The sequence below is a fragment of the Patiria miniata genome, unplaced genomic scaffold (assembly GCF_015706575.1).
Source record: "Patiria miniata isolate m_02_andy unplaced genomic scaffold, ASM1570657v1 HiC_scaffold_5, whole genome shotgun sequence".
Lineage (NCBI taxonomy): Eukaryota > Metazoa > Echinodermata > Asteroidea > Valvatida > Asterinidae > Patiria > Patiria miniata.
In genome coordinates, this window is record NW_024037072.1 from 3,741,517 (window position 1) to 3,755,105 (window position 13,589).

A 13,589-nucleotide genomic window follows, 5' to 3' on the forward strand; every position below is an offset into this window, starting at 1 on the left:
CAAACTTTAAAGCAGACAACTAGTATAATATTGTGTGCAATTTTAAAAAAATTAGGAACAAGATTGGACTGATTAAAATCAAATATGTTTACAACAAAATTTCTGGCTTAAATTCAATACAATATGCCCAATAGGTCATAGACTTGTTTTAATGCTTTGTTTACATGTGCACTCTTTTATGGTATCGAGCTCCCATAGAAAGCACACACATAAACAAGGCATAACGTCTCAGGTGTATTGACATATCGCCGTTTGCGAGTTAGCCACGCCCTTAGACAACCCTATGGAATTTTTGTATGTTAAGTTTTGTTCGTCTCAGATTTTGCGCTTACCGCGTCCATTTGTATATCATGTAATTGGACAATATTTCAAGCTGTGTTGACGCATGGTTGACGCGATTCTACGATAGGTCAATTGCAAAGTAGGCTCTTCACTTCAACATTCATTCACGAAACTCTAAAAAAAACTTGGATATTAAAAGGCTTCGAAATATACATCAACAGCCCTTCATAACCTGAAAAAGTTCAAATGATGTAACTTAATTTTGTTAAATTCTACTATTTATCTGAAATTCCACATGTTGTTTTGCCCGTGTTTTTATTAATATTTTCTTCCTTCCTTCCTTCCTTAATGTGCAGCCTCATATGTATGAGGATAAATGCACTGTGTGTTGCGCATGGGTCTAAGCAAGAAGTGCACTTTATAATGGGGATGCGTTGAGATTACAAACTTTCAACTTCCAAAACAAATTTTGTATCCGTATATGTATGATTACGACTAATACGTGTTCAAATTTCAGTTTCAACATCACACCACTGCATATATGTACTGCTGCTGAGGAAACCAAATCACAATTTTTTGTCACAAAAATGCTCAAAATTCCCAACACATCGTGAAAGAAATCACTCTTATGAGCTTCCAATTGCAATCCGACCTGTCTGGTACATCATAAAACTAAGAACGTAAAGTTGATATCATTATTAAATTTGTAGAAATTTTGAGTGAATAGACAGAAATTTAAACGTACTGAACCTGTGTCAATGGGCTGTCACGTGTGTCACACTTTTTGTATCACGTACGAGAAGAATGCACAAAGTGATGACGTCACACATAAAATTGATCAGGATACATGATAGGGGTGTGAATTTCAAACCGGATGAAAATCTACTTTGCAATCCCCAGTTATGTAACTCCGTATCTTGTATCTCCGTATCATGGACACAGGCTTAGACAAATAAATTAAAACAAAAATTAAAAGATTCAGCAGCAACATCATTTTGACTTGTATGATTCTATTTTCTCACTTCTTTTTGAGCCGCGATGCCAGACTTCTCGCTTCCAGCATTACATCCCTCTTCCTCCCAATTAACTGATTCAACTCCGTCGTCTTGACTGAAACTCCGATACTCAGCGCCCCCAAGCCCAACACAACCAGTGCCAGTAAGACGACCAGGGCCCCTGAACGAGCATAAATACTGGTACACCAATGGAACGTACCACTCAACCAGAGGGATGTCAGTAGGACAAATAGAAGGAGGGACGTGAGGAGATAGATGGCGCGTTGGCGTTTGATTTTTGGGATGGAGTCATCGAGGTAGGGTAGGATCTCTTGCAGGACGGCAAGGCGGTTCTGTGTGTTGTCTGAAGGTTTTTGAACTTCCCCTGTTGATAAAGGGAGGGGGGATATCATGAAGTTTGTAAATAAATGACTGGTCAATGACTTGAGTTGTAGATAAAATGAGAGGCTCTGGTGTTGAAACTTTTCTATCCTTGAGTAAAGTGTGTTAAACTTGTTTGCCTCGATAAGCCAACTCGCTGTCAGTGGCAGCAAAATAGTGAGTTTTTGGATTTCCACGACAGCCAATAAAAAAAATTGAATGAATGAACAAAACTTAAAGGAAAAATGCTGATCAAAAAAACTTACAAATCAAAAGTTGGTGGAACATAATTTTTTTGGCCTGAGGGGGAAATTTTGATAAACCATATATCTTTTTGATGAAAAAAATTTTGAAGATGTCCTTTCACATGGGTAAACTGCTTAATCAAATTAGCACATGCACCTCTTTTTTAAGATACTAATACACAATGGTGTTCTATGTTTTTTTTTTTTAAAGTGGCATTGAAATGGAAGTAGCATTATCGACAAATGTGGCGAAAATAGGGCTGTCCACTTTGGAATAATTTAGTATTTAGTCACTTGAAACTATGTTTGACCGAATATTTGGATATTCGAAACTGCCAGCTGCAAAAAAAAGTTGCATTAAGAGTGTGCCAGTTCAAATTTTCTTGCAGTTATCGATGTGAGGCAGTGGACTGTTTTGTAGTAAGTATTTAAAAATCTAAAAAGGGCTTTAACCTGCTAAAAGGATGTGAACAATGCACCGGCGTCGACAAAACAGTTACCATCGACAGAAAAGTAGCACCTGACATTAAATCTTCGCAAATTTACCATTACATAACATCACAGTCGTGTGTGTCTGCATATTGTTTTTTTCCTTGAATATTAAAACTGGCAAAAAGCTTTTCAAATATTCAGTTGATGATCTTAGAATCGACTATTCGGTACATACGGGACAGCCCTAGGCACAAATTTTCTGTTTTTTTCACACTATGCCAACTTTTAGACTGAACACTTTTACAGCTCAAGGGCTCTTGGACAGAAGTTATCAGTGCATCTGAACGAAAAACTATTCAAAGTCCGTCATGCTCCAATGTGTGAACTAGCAAATTTTTATCTTCTAACACTGGCTGAAAAAAAAAAAATTTGAAAGAAAAAGTGCACTTACCTTTGACCTTTTTAAGTTCAAAGAGTGCCTCGACCCCGTCATGGTCCGAGTAGCTAATATCAGTTCCTGGGATCCTTTTGAAGGTCAATCTGCTATCCAGGCAGGTGGTATGGCATATCGGTTTGGTACCATACATGACATAGTCAATGCGCATGCCTGGGTGGTGTACATAGTAGCTTGTCTGGGTTTTGGTGTAGCTATTATCTGGTGCTTCTACAGTGCAGCAGGGCTCATCCTACACGGAAAAGAATCATCAATAATTGTCAATGAAAAAGTACCTCCATGGAGAAAACTTCAATCATCTTTTACACAAGCTAAATCAAGAGGAAAATATTTGGAATGACCAGGGGCAAGAAAAGTTACACATGTTTTATGGTTTGGATAAAAAGTACATGCAAGTCTTAAAATTGAACATGGTTGGCTTGAGAAATACAGCTCCTTAGTTTTCTGCAAGGGAAAAACTTATAATGCTCTACTGAAAATTCACCTGCTCTGTTGAACAAAAGAAATTTCATACAAAAAAGTACCGGTACCATTAGAAATTTGTACGCGTACTGGATATGTATGCAAGTTAGAGCATGTCCTATAGTGTGCTATAGACCTATTGCACAAGTACCCTGTCAAGGGTGACCAATGAAGGGATGACAGATGCATTAACCGACTATCGCTGCCATGAGCCTGATGCCCACGCAAAAGTATCTCAGTTGTGTTCACATTCAAAGACAGTCCTGTGAGTGATGTACGCAGGAACTCTTGTGCGGAATAGGTTATAATGTGCTACCTCCTATTCTTGCATAGTGTCAATATTTTGGACTTGATAACTGTTTCAAAGTTGCGTTCCAGGATCGATTTTCCATTGAGTCGACTCTGGGGTCGTTCGGGATGACTGCAGCTGTTGACTTCAAATGTCATGTACATAATTCAAATCTTTGGAATCATTCAAATCTTTGTGACAGCCTTTTGTGAATTACCATGCACTGATTGGGTCGATCCAACCAAGCGTCCCTGAGGTCAGCGTTGACCTTAGCGACCTTTAACCCCAGGGAGAAATCCTCCGTGTTGAAATCGCCGGTCACCACATTCAGGTCGGTGTTGGTTCCTGTGAATCGTACAAACTTGCTCAGTTCGTAGCCCTGCAGGAGACGATGCGTGAAGTGCTCATCCTCTGAGAAGACGTGGGAGGGTGCATACAGGGCATGTTTCTAAACGACAAAAATATAACAATGGTTTTATCAATGGAAAATAATTCTTTGAACAGACCAGTGTAAAAAAATAATAAAGGATTTTGGATTAGGCAAAGAAATTGACAAGATTGGGGTCTCAACCTGTGATGTGTGGAACACTGTACGAGTGCTCTACGAATGGGCTATCTAGCCCTATGTCAACAGTCTCCAAAATGGTCAAATATGATGCGTTGACTTTTTCTTTTAAAGTGGCTTGACCCTGTTGTAACAGGGCCAGATAAATTTAAAGTTTAATTTCTAGTTTCATCTGAATGTTGCCGTGAGCAACTTCAAAATTTGGTATGATTCATAGTTATATGCCAAAGGAGTTTAACTTTTGCTAATGTTTGATAGATTTTCAACGCAGAACAATGCTAGCTTCTGAGGGAGTTACACGTATAGTTGTTGGCAAAAAAAAACAGTTTTGAAGTCGAGTCCATCACAAGTCCATCTTCAATCCATCACAAGTCCTCACAAGTCTATCACAAGTCCTCACAATTCCTCACATGTCCATCGTAATCCTCACAAGTCTATCACAAGTCCATTACTAGTCCTCACAGGTCTATCACACGTCTATCACAAGTCCTCACAATCACTATCACTATCACAAGTCCTCCCATCTTATGAAAGGTCCTCACAAGTCCATCACAAGTCCCTCACAACCATCACAAGTCTATCACATGTTCTCACAAGGCTATCACGAGTCCTCACATGCCCATCACAAGTCCTCACATGCCCATCACAAGTCCTCACAATTCCTCACATGTCCATCACAAGTCCTCACACGTCCATCATAAGTCCTCAAGTCAAGTCACCAGCAATTCCAAAGAACTGTGATAAAAGCATTCTGTTGTTACCCCTAACACTTGTGACTTGACTTGTGAACTGGATTGTGATTGACTCAGGACCGGACTTGTGATGGAATCATGACAACACTGGTACAAAACCAGAACATGTATCTGAAGTTGAGTTAATGCTATTATTTACTTTAATTTGCCTACTTTTTGTACAAAATATTCACAAATACTTACATGAGTTGTATAAACGTTGACAGTGAAATCTTCAAGTTCAATCACACACAGTCCGACTCCCTTCCCTCCGAACCAGTCCCCTTGTAGGATGCGATACGCGTAGCCATTCAGGGAGTAGCTGTGGTACAGTGTATCTACTATGGGCCACTTGGACAAAATGCACATGCCGCTTCCGAGAAAGCCACTGTGATGGACAGGATTCAAAATAGGGTTAATAAGTTTGCATGCGAGTCCTTTAAACTTGCGGACCGAGTCGGAGTACACAGTGCTGCGTTTAACGCCGAACACTGTGTCATAATTTCAAGTCTTAACAATGGTAATAATAATAACAATAATAATAATTTGGGGGCTAATCATCCTTACTCACAGCTGAGAAGCTGAAATGCAAAGGACGCGGCTACAATGAGGTCAAGGTAAAAACATGTTCATAGGCGTCTTAGGTTGCGGCCATACGTCCCAGACCGCGGAGCACAGCCAGAGATCAGAAGTGTTGATTTTTAAGTTTAAGCTGCAAGTCATTTTCTTAACCTCACAAAAACAAATTCAGAGAATTTCTCATAATTTTTCTGGCAACTTTTTTCTTTCTGTTTGTTTGTGGGTAAATATATGGCTGTTGTGGATGATATTTTGGCCTCTTTACCTGTGGAAGTAGTGATGATAGGGCAGGACATCTTTCGCCTTATCACATATACTTTGGTAATCTTTCTCCATCCAAATCTGAACCAAAAAAAGCAGGAAACGCAAATCTATGAATTAAACAGACCAAACCAATGTAAGAAACAAAGAGAATGTATACACACAGATGTCAGTGTACTCCGACATTTTGCCTGAAATCTGAGGCATAAATGAAAAGTATACGCACATGTATGGTGCCAATATGTATAAACCTACAATTTCAAATAAGCTCAAAATAAGGTATTTGCCGTATGACTTGCATTGCACTTTCTAAAAACATTGTGGGCATTACTAAATCATTTTCATTTGCTCGAAAATGATAATCGGTCTTTTTGGGGGGGGGAGGGGTCTCAACATATTTTTGCCATAGAAACTTCAGTTGAGCCAAATGACCAAGAAAATGCACAAAATTGCAGTTTCTAAATACATAGCATGGATTTTTATTGCCAAATCCCAACTTGGCCCAAGTGTCTTTAGGCCAAATAAAAAAAAACATGTTTAGCGTCCAGCTTTTTTGAAAAAAAAAGGAAGCGGAAGGCCCCCCCCCCTTTTTTTTTGCCCTCCAAAATGGCCGTCCGACCGGGCTATTTTCCAAGATGGCTGCCAGTTTTATTTTTAAATGGCCGCCATTGGACTCAGGAAATGACATACCAGCTTTATATGGGCTAGATGCAACAGACAAAGAGGCCAAAATGATGTCACCATTTAAAATTTATCCTTTTTTTGGGTGCAAAAAAAAAAGAAAAAGGAGGCAGCCTCCAAAAAGGAAGCGGGCGGGGACGCTAAACATGTTGTTTTTTTATATTATATTCAAACTGTTTTTCTTCCTCTCAGGTTATCTTCATTAAATGGCTGCCTTCGCTTATCTTCCCATGGAAACTCAAATATTTCATGTCGCACCTCTTGCAATGTGACAATGTCATAGCGCCCTCTAGCAAGCTCATCTCCAAGGTGGCTTATTCGCTTCTCCCGATGACTGCTTAGGTACCACAACCCCCTGGTTAAAAAAAGAAAGAAATTTTAAGGGAATGTACAACATTTGCTTTTTGCTGCAATTTTCAGAAATAAATGGATTCGGAGACTTAGTATGTTATAGCAAATATTGATGAAATGACTTGTTTCACGTTTTAGGCTTGTAGATGCTGGAAAAACAAGAAAACCATTCATGTTCTTGTAGTCTGGTTCCCTGACCCCACTTACGATGAAACAGAGCAATTTATACACTTTGGGGAATTGTAAGGTCAGAGAATCAGTCTAGCAGGCTTGTACCCCTTCACATGTGTGTAATCAATTGCAAAGAAAACGCAGAAAATTATCATCTAATTAGGAAAAATTAGGAGCACTTTTAAAAAAGCCAACCACTGTTGGAAAAACACCATTTTTCTTAAAAATGACAGCACACCCGGAGCCACGATTTTACAGGGTGCTTTAGACCATGGAGGATTCCCTAACCATCTAGTAAGGTATTTCGTGATAATTTGATCATTTCGTTTTGTGATGTTTGCAAATGCTGTATCTTCCCTTTAAATAATTTGCCATACATGCCATAAATTCGGCCTAATGCTGATTAAAGTGGCTTGCATGGCATGCATGGTCATGAGAAAAAATTACATGGAAAATTGAAGTCAACACTGTGCACTTTTTTGCACTACATATTAGTTTAATCATAGAGCAAGGAACAGATGGCTTCATAAACTATGGAGCTATAAAAAAGGTCTTTTTTCGGAAAATTTGTAACTAGCTGTTCCTTGCTCAATCATCATTATCATGGCTAAAGCTAGTCATGCTAGACTCGGTAAAAAAAAACCCTCAAAAATCCCCTGCAAGTTTGTCAAAGACCCCGGGATAACACTCGACTTCACTTATATTCGTTCTTACCAGCAATTCAACGTCACAACACGGATTTGCTTGACCATCTCTCTAATTCTAACTTGCTCCCAGGAAAAAGTGCAAATTAAATCCCAAAGATAAACTCCAAGCGAGATAACCACTTTAATAGGAGGTGTTTGCGCAGTAACCACCAGAACCAGAACCAGAACCAAAACCAAGCCCCACTAAAACGAAACACCTGCCACCTGCTCCTCCTCGGCCTCCTCCGCTGTAAGTTTACAAGTGCGCCCCCTATGCTTCTCAGCTCTCGCTCCTCAGCAAAATGTGAGGGCGCCCCCAATCAGCCCAAATATCGCACTGTGTGTGAAAAATACAACGTCAGTGTTTCGCCATTCAGTGAAAAAAAATCAGTCCAAGTCAAAGAACGATGTATGTGTACCCGTGAAAAAATAGAGAGAGAGAGAGAGCTGAATGATTGTTTACACTTTTATCAAGCTCTGTTTACAATTCGACTAAACGAAAGATGTCACGCTTACCTTCCCCGAAAGCACGACTGCCAAATCATTTTGTACACCCCAAGTTTTGCCGACGGACAGGGGTAACAAGCAGATTCCCGTGTGCTACATTTTATCTCTCTTCTCCGATATGTAACACATTTTACAGTGGAAACTGTGATTGGTGTTTATCTCATACCTAATTCAGAGCACATGGGCGAAGAATTATAGGCCTATCATAATAATGAAAGAAGTACTGTTCCGCTCCGTGCTCTTCAACTAATTCGACTTTTTTTTCCTCTAAACAAAATGACCTTTGAGTGTTTTACCAAAACAAAAAAAAAAGACTTCTTCTCGGTCCCCACATTGTCGATTCTAAAAGGAGGTGCCGGACTCAGTCTGGGCCGCAAATAATTCGAGATAACTATCTGTTCATTGCTAGCAGGTTTTTTTTTTTCAAATAAATCAATTTTCGGGGTGAAATTGACTACGCCTAAGAGCAGGTTTATATCAAGTAACCGACGACATTACTTCTGCCATTAGTAATGCTGCTGTCGCTTGTGGGTTAATTGCTGAAATCAGTGACGCATTTGTGAAATTAACAGCTGACACGACCAAATAATGTCATTATAGTACGACCGTGCGATCGTGGGTAAAACTGAGATAGTGAGTGTATTATCATCGAGGGCAAAATACGTTTTAGGTCGCGTTGAACAAAGAATACGAATCATAATGTGGTCATAAACAGGCCAACGTGCTTCCAGAATGTTGTATCCGCAAAAATCTTGCCAATCTTTTGTAGGGTTTGGTTATTTTGATATCAATAAAAAAAAAACCTGCTTCTATAAAATAAAATAGGTTCTGCATTTTAGCTTTCAAAAATATAATGATTTTTCGTTCATTTTTGCTTCGATTGATTTGAAATGGTTTTATGAAATTTGTTTTAAGCATAACAGAGTCTTGGTTTGACATCAATGCTACTTTGTTTTCTTTAGTTTTGCTTTTTTTTCAGTGTCTGAATATGAAAGTTCGACATCATTATCTTTAAAGGGCCCATGCAATGTAATTTTGTTAATGCAATCCTTGAAAATGCACCTTTGTGTCTCATTTTACCTTATTTTTCAATTTTCGTTTTGCCATTTTTATGGGTAGTTTGGTGCCTTTTTTATGCTAATGCGAATTTCCATAAGTTCATGAGCAAATGTGTCATGTCATTTCAGGCAGAAACCTCAATTTTACAGCTATTTCAGCACAAAACGTTGCCAGAAGTTTGGATATTTTGCTGTTGTAAATTTTCTTTTCTTTTGGTGATTCATTGTTGTGTCAGCGCACGGCTGTAAGCCAATGAGCAAACTTTTCTCACAACATGTTTCCAATGAGCACATTAAGTTGGGTTCACAGTTTGAACAGAAAACCCCTAAACTGAACAGCGTCTTCCTGAAATGGCATCACATTAATAGCGCCTTCAATTTTTTTGGAAAAACATGGAACATTTCAATGTTTAAAGAAGTGCACTTTTCAATTAAATTAATCAAAAAGGAATGTTAAATAATTTTCATACATTTAAAAGGAGTAAAAAGTGGCACAAAATGTGTTCCAAGAAAAATTCATATCAAGAACCCTTTAAATCAGGCATTTTTTTCATCGGCAGCTTTTTCTTTACCTGAACCGGCTTTACAGTGACGCATGTTGTCATTTCCATCAACACCAACAAAGATTTGAATTTACGCCACAAAAGAATCGTACTTTCAATTGTGATTTGCATAATGATTATCGATATCGTAATTGTTTTAGTTCACGGTATTACACAGCACTGGAGCAATCTTCCCGGTTCCGGCCCGGCCCCCACGCAAAGATTATTCGTATAGTGAAAATCGATATATCATTATCACACACCATTTCAATTTTACAACCATGTATGTGGACTTGCCTCTCTGTGTGTAAGTAATTACGATATATTTTTCCTGTCTCCTTGATAATGACATTTGTAGCACGGCAGCCGAGCGAAGCTTTGGTGTGAAAAAAAGGACAAATTATCTTCCCGCCTGCAAGGGCGGATCCAGGGGGGGGGGGCCAAAGGGGGCCATGGCCCCCCCCCCCCCCAAAACGAAACCAATTTTTTTTTTTTTTTATGTGACATCGCAATAAAGGCAGGCAATGAGTACACCACCATCTTTTCCTCAAAAAAACATTGGTTAAAGTGGTCAGAAATTGCCTCAGATCGCACCACAGAGCATCTAGAATCCAAAATTTTTTCGGGGCCCTTAAGCGGGCCCCGAACCCCACGCCGTAATTTTTTTGACCCACTTTTTTGGAGGACCAAATTTTTTTTTGCCCCCCCCCCAAAAATTGTGTTCTGGATCCGCCCTTGCCCGCCTGAAGACTACTAATTTGATAGTTGGGTGATAACAAATGTCACCGCTGACTTTTTGCTGCACGCACCATTGAGTTAAGTAATATTGAATAGTACGCGAATAGCATTCCAACATGTTTGAAAATAGACCGCCTCTATAATTATGAATACAAAAATAAGACTACAAATATTAACAAAAATTGAAGTCGCATATTGATGAACAGTTTCAAATAAAATCTGATATTGCAAGATACATATCTGATATTGCAAGATACACAAGTACGAAGACTTGGCTGAGTAATCATTGGTATTTTTTAACGTTTTTTTTTCTAAAGTGTTCCGTTTTTCGCAGGACAATACCAAGAGTGTTGAATCATATGACGCCAAACGATGGTGGATGAGGCGGAGATCTTTTGTCCTTGTGAAATATACATGCATTGAAAAAAAAAATCTGTCCAGCCATTCTTGTGAACAGAGGTTGGGTTCGAAACTCAAATAGGAGTTAACTTGGAACAGGTGAACCTGGCGTCTTGTGAACACCTTTGCGTTTTAACGCTTTCAAAACACAACACTACGCAGTGTGCATCCAGGCACGTTGTTTCCCTGAATGCGTTTTAACGCTTTCAGAACATAACACTTCGTAGTGAGAATTCAAGCACGTTGTTTTCCTGTTGCGTTTTGACGTATTGAAGACATAACACTACGCAGTGTGAAGCCAAGAACGTTGTTTTCCTGAATTCGTTTTAGACGCATTCAGGAAATAACACTTCGTAGTGGTTTTCCTGTGGACTTTTTTTCTTCGTTTACCTCCAAATGCGAAAATGAAACCCCACATATTACAAAAATGTCAATATCTTTTCACAAGTAAAATTCACATCCAAATCCAATGAATAATTCCCCTCCCCCATAATTTTGTGTCTCGGTCACTTAACACCGTAGTGGGTGGGCAAGTTGTGCATGCCTTTTATGATACAAGCATGGAATTTGGCACACAGTCAGAGTATGACTTAAGAAAGATATTTGGCGATAGGGTCATTGGAGATTTGTCCTTTGAAAAAATATAGGTAGAATAACAAGCAGTTTTCAAAATGGCCGCCTTTGCTTGTTATACCTCTATATTTTTTTGTCAAAGGACAAATCTGCGATGGACCTACAGCCAAAGATCTTTCTCATGACACAGACATATTCTGACTGTGTGCCAAATTCCATGCTTGTATCATCAAATTAAAGGCACCATCCCATCACCTATCTGCCGTACCATACGACTATACTTCATCAAGCAACTGTATCCGAAGTCACCGTTTTTTTTAGGTATAAATAAAAACGTTATTACGCTTTTTAACTTCACAAGTCTGGTATCCATGCCAAACATTCTGACAATTCTGCCGAATTTAAGAGATATCAGGTGACCGTCAGCTCATCTCACATCGGTTATATTATATAATCACATGGTCACGTCAAAAAATAATAGTACACTTTTAAAAATCAATTCAAAGTAAAAAAGCAAAGTATAAATAGACGTCATTGTGAGAACAAAGAATGCTGTACACCTTTCGGCCTTAAAGACTGATTTTATTTTAGAACTCAAAAGCTATATTGCATAACGACACAAAACAAATATAATTTTGAACACACACCTTGCTTCGTCAGTTTGAACGTTCTTTGATTATAAAATCATACTTGCTTCTTACCAATGCCTCATCGCATAATGACTGCTCTGCAGAAGATGTGGCTCACCAAATTAATGTGTAAAATGTATGCTAGGTCATAGTCTTTTTACTTAAATAGTGGAAAATCATGTATTCTAACTCCTTTAAATCGAACCTCGGATTTTTTTATTTACACATTAAGACTCGAGAATTCCAGGCGTGGGTCGACTGATGACGTCATCATCCAGGGTATTTAACGGTTTATATTTACAGTAACCGCTTAAAATGTTATTCAAAACGGAAAATTATTTACATACAACGATAACATTGTGGAAATGTAAACTGTTTTCACCAATAGACACACGGAAATGCATTTTCATTACCCTAGACGATGACGTCATCAATCTCAATCAATATATTATCTCTCTCGTCTGTTTTGTGCCGAATCGGCAAAGTAAACATAACCTTATTACAAATTATTCATAACTAGCCATTCACATAATTCATGCTATTCGCTATTTGAAGCCAACTTGACCAATATAATATTGATGAATGTAGGCCTATTGTGTGTATTATTTCATAAGGTGTATTATTTCTTTTTAAAGCAGTTTTTTGCGGAATAATTGAAACGACTCAACAATTCATCGAATAATAAGTGGTTATTATTTACCCGTTTCAGGTTTTATTTTGTTTCGTTATTTCGTTTTTTTGTGTTTTTTTTACCCTGTTTTGCTTTTAATTGTACTCGCTTTTTAAGAAAGATCCCCAAATCCATAACATCATCTGAATTCCAAGGCACGTCCGCTGAGCCACAAGTGGTCTGGCCTGCCTTTTACGATGGCTATTTAGCCATTAAATCGCGCCAGGTTGCCATGCCAACGCGCAATCCAAACACAATCGAAGCCGTGCCGGAGTAATTTTTGATGCAAAGTGGGACTGAGGCATTGTCGTATTTCTCTGGAGAAACTGACCTTGTCTTGATCTGAATACACACGCTTCTTCGATATTCATCAAGAGAGGCCTGCTTTTTCCCCATGAATGTTTACAAACGCATGTCAGTCGATCCATACCAATTTCTCCATAAAATGTATGGACTGTTCCAAGTCGAGCAGCGAAGAACAGGTATTTACACTGTCACATCCAAAATCAGGGGGCAAAAGTGCCGGTGACATTTTCAGTAATTAACTTCAAATTGTTGGAATGTAACAAAAACAGGTTCTTGTTTTGTTCAGATGTAAGAGGAGTTTAAAGACATCGATTTAAAGGTAATGACGCCATTTGCAAGAAAAGTATTTAAGCCGACTCAAGGAACAACAACACAATAAATTTGAAGCAGGTTATTACTCAACTAACCTGTCGAAATTGCAGCTCACTACAGATATACTTTTTCAGAAAACTGTGAAAATGCATCTTCATTTTTTTCTCGACGCTTGAAGCCCTCCCTTACAACATATCCATTAATACGTTTTGACTCGCACCCTGTTGGGGTATGATCCCCACTTTGTCGCAAGGGAAAATATTTCTCATTCATGGAAATGCAACCGATCG

The 13,589-nt window shown here is 38.7% G+C and overlaps 1 protein-coding gene across 3 annotated transcripts; it reads right to left on the minus strand.

Annotated features, from left to right (window-relative positions):
- Positions 1 to 702: 702 nt before the first annotated feature.
- LOC119741828 (putative neutral sphingomyelinase) lies at positions 703 to 7,801 on the minus strand. 3 transcript variants are annotated; one of them, XM_038217736.1, is made up of 7 exons: positions 7,594 to 7,719; positions 6,616 to 6,712; positions 5,681 to 5,757; positions 5,041 to 5,224; positions 3,758 to 3,988; positions 2,787 to 3,021; positions 703 to 1,662 (listed from the first exon to the last, which is right to left on the minus strand). In XM_038217736.1, exons 1-7 carry the CDS (start codon positions 7,629 to 7,631, stop codon positions 1,301 to 1,303), a joined length of 1,224 nt encoding a protein of 407 aa, XP_038073664.1. In that variant the 5' UTR covers positions 7,632 to 7,719; the 3' UTR covers positions 703 to 1,300. The 3 variants fall into 3 exon arrangements, with proteins under 3 accessions (XP_038073664.1, XP_038073666.1, XP_038073665.1); XM_038217738.1 differs by lacking the exons at positions 5,681 to 5,757; positions 7,594 to 7,719 and adding an exon at positions 7,784 to 7,801; XM_038217737.1 differs by lacking the exon at positions 6,616 to 6,712 and having other exon boundaries at positions 7,594 to 7,674.
- Between the last annotated feature and the right edge of the window lie 5,788 nt (positions 7,802 to 13,589).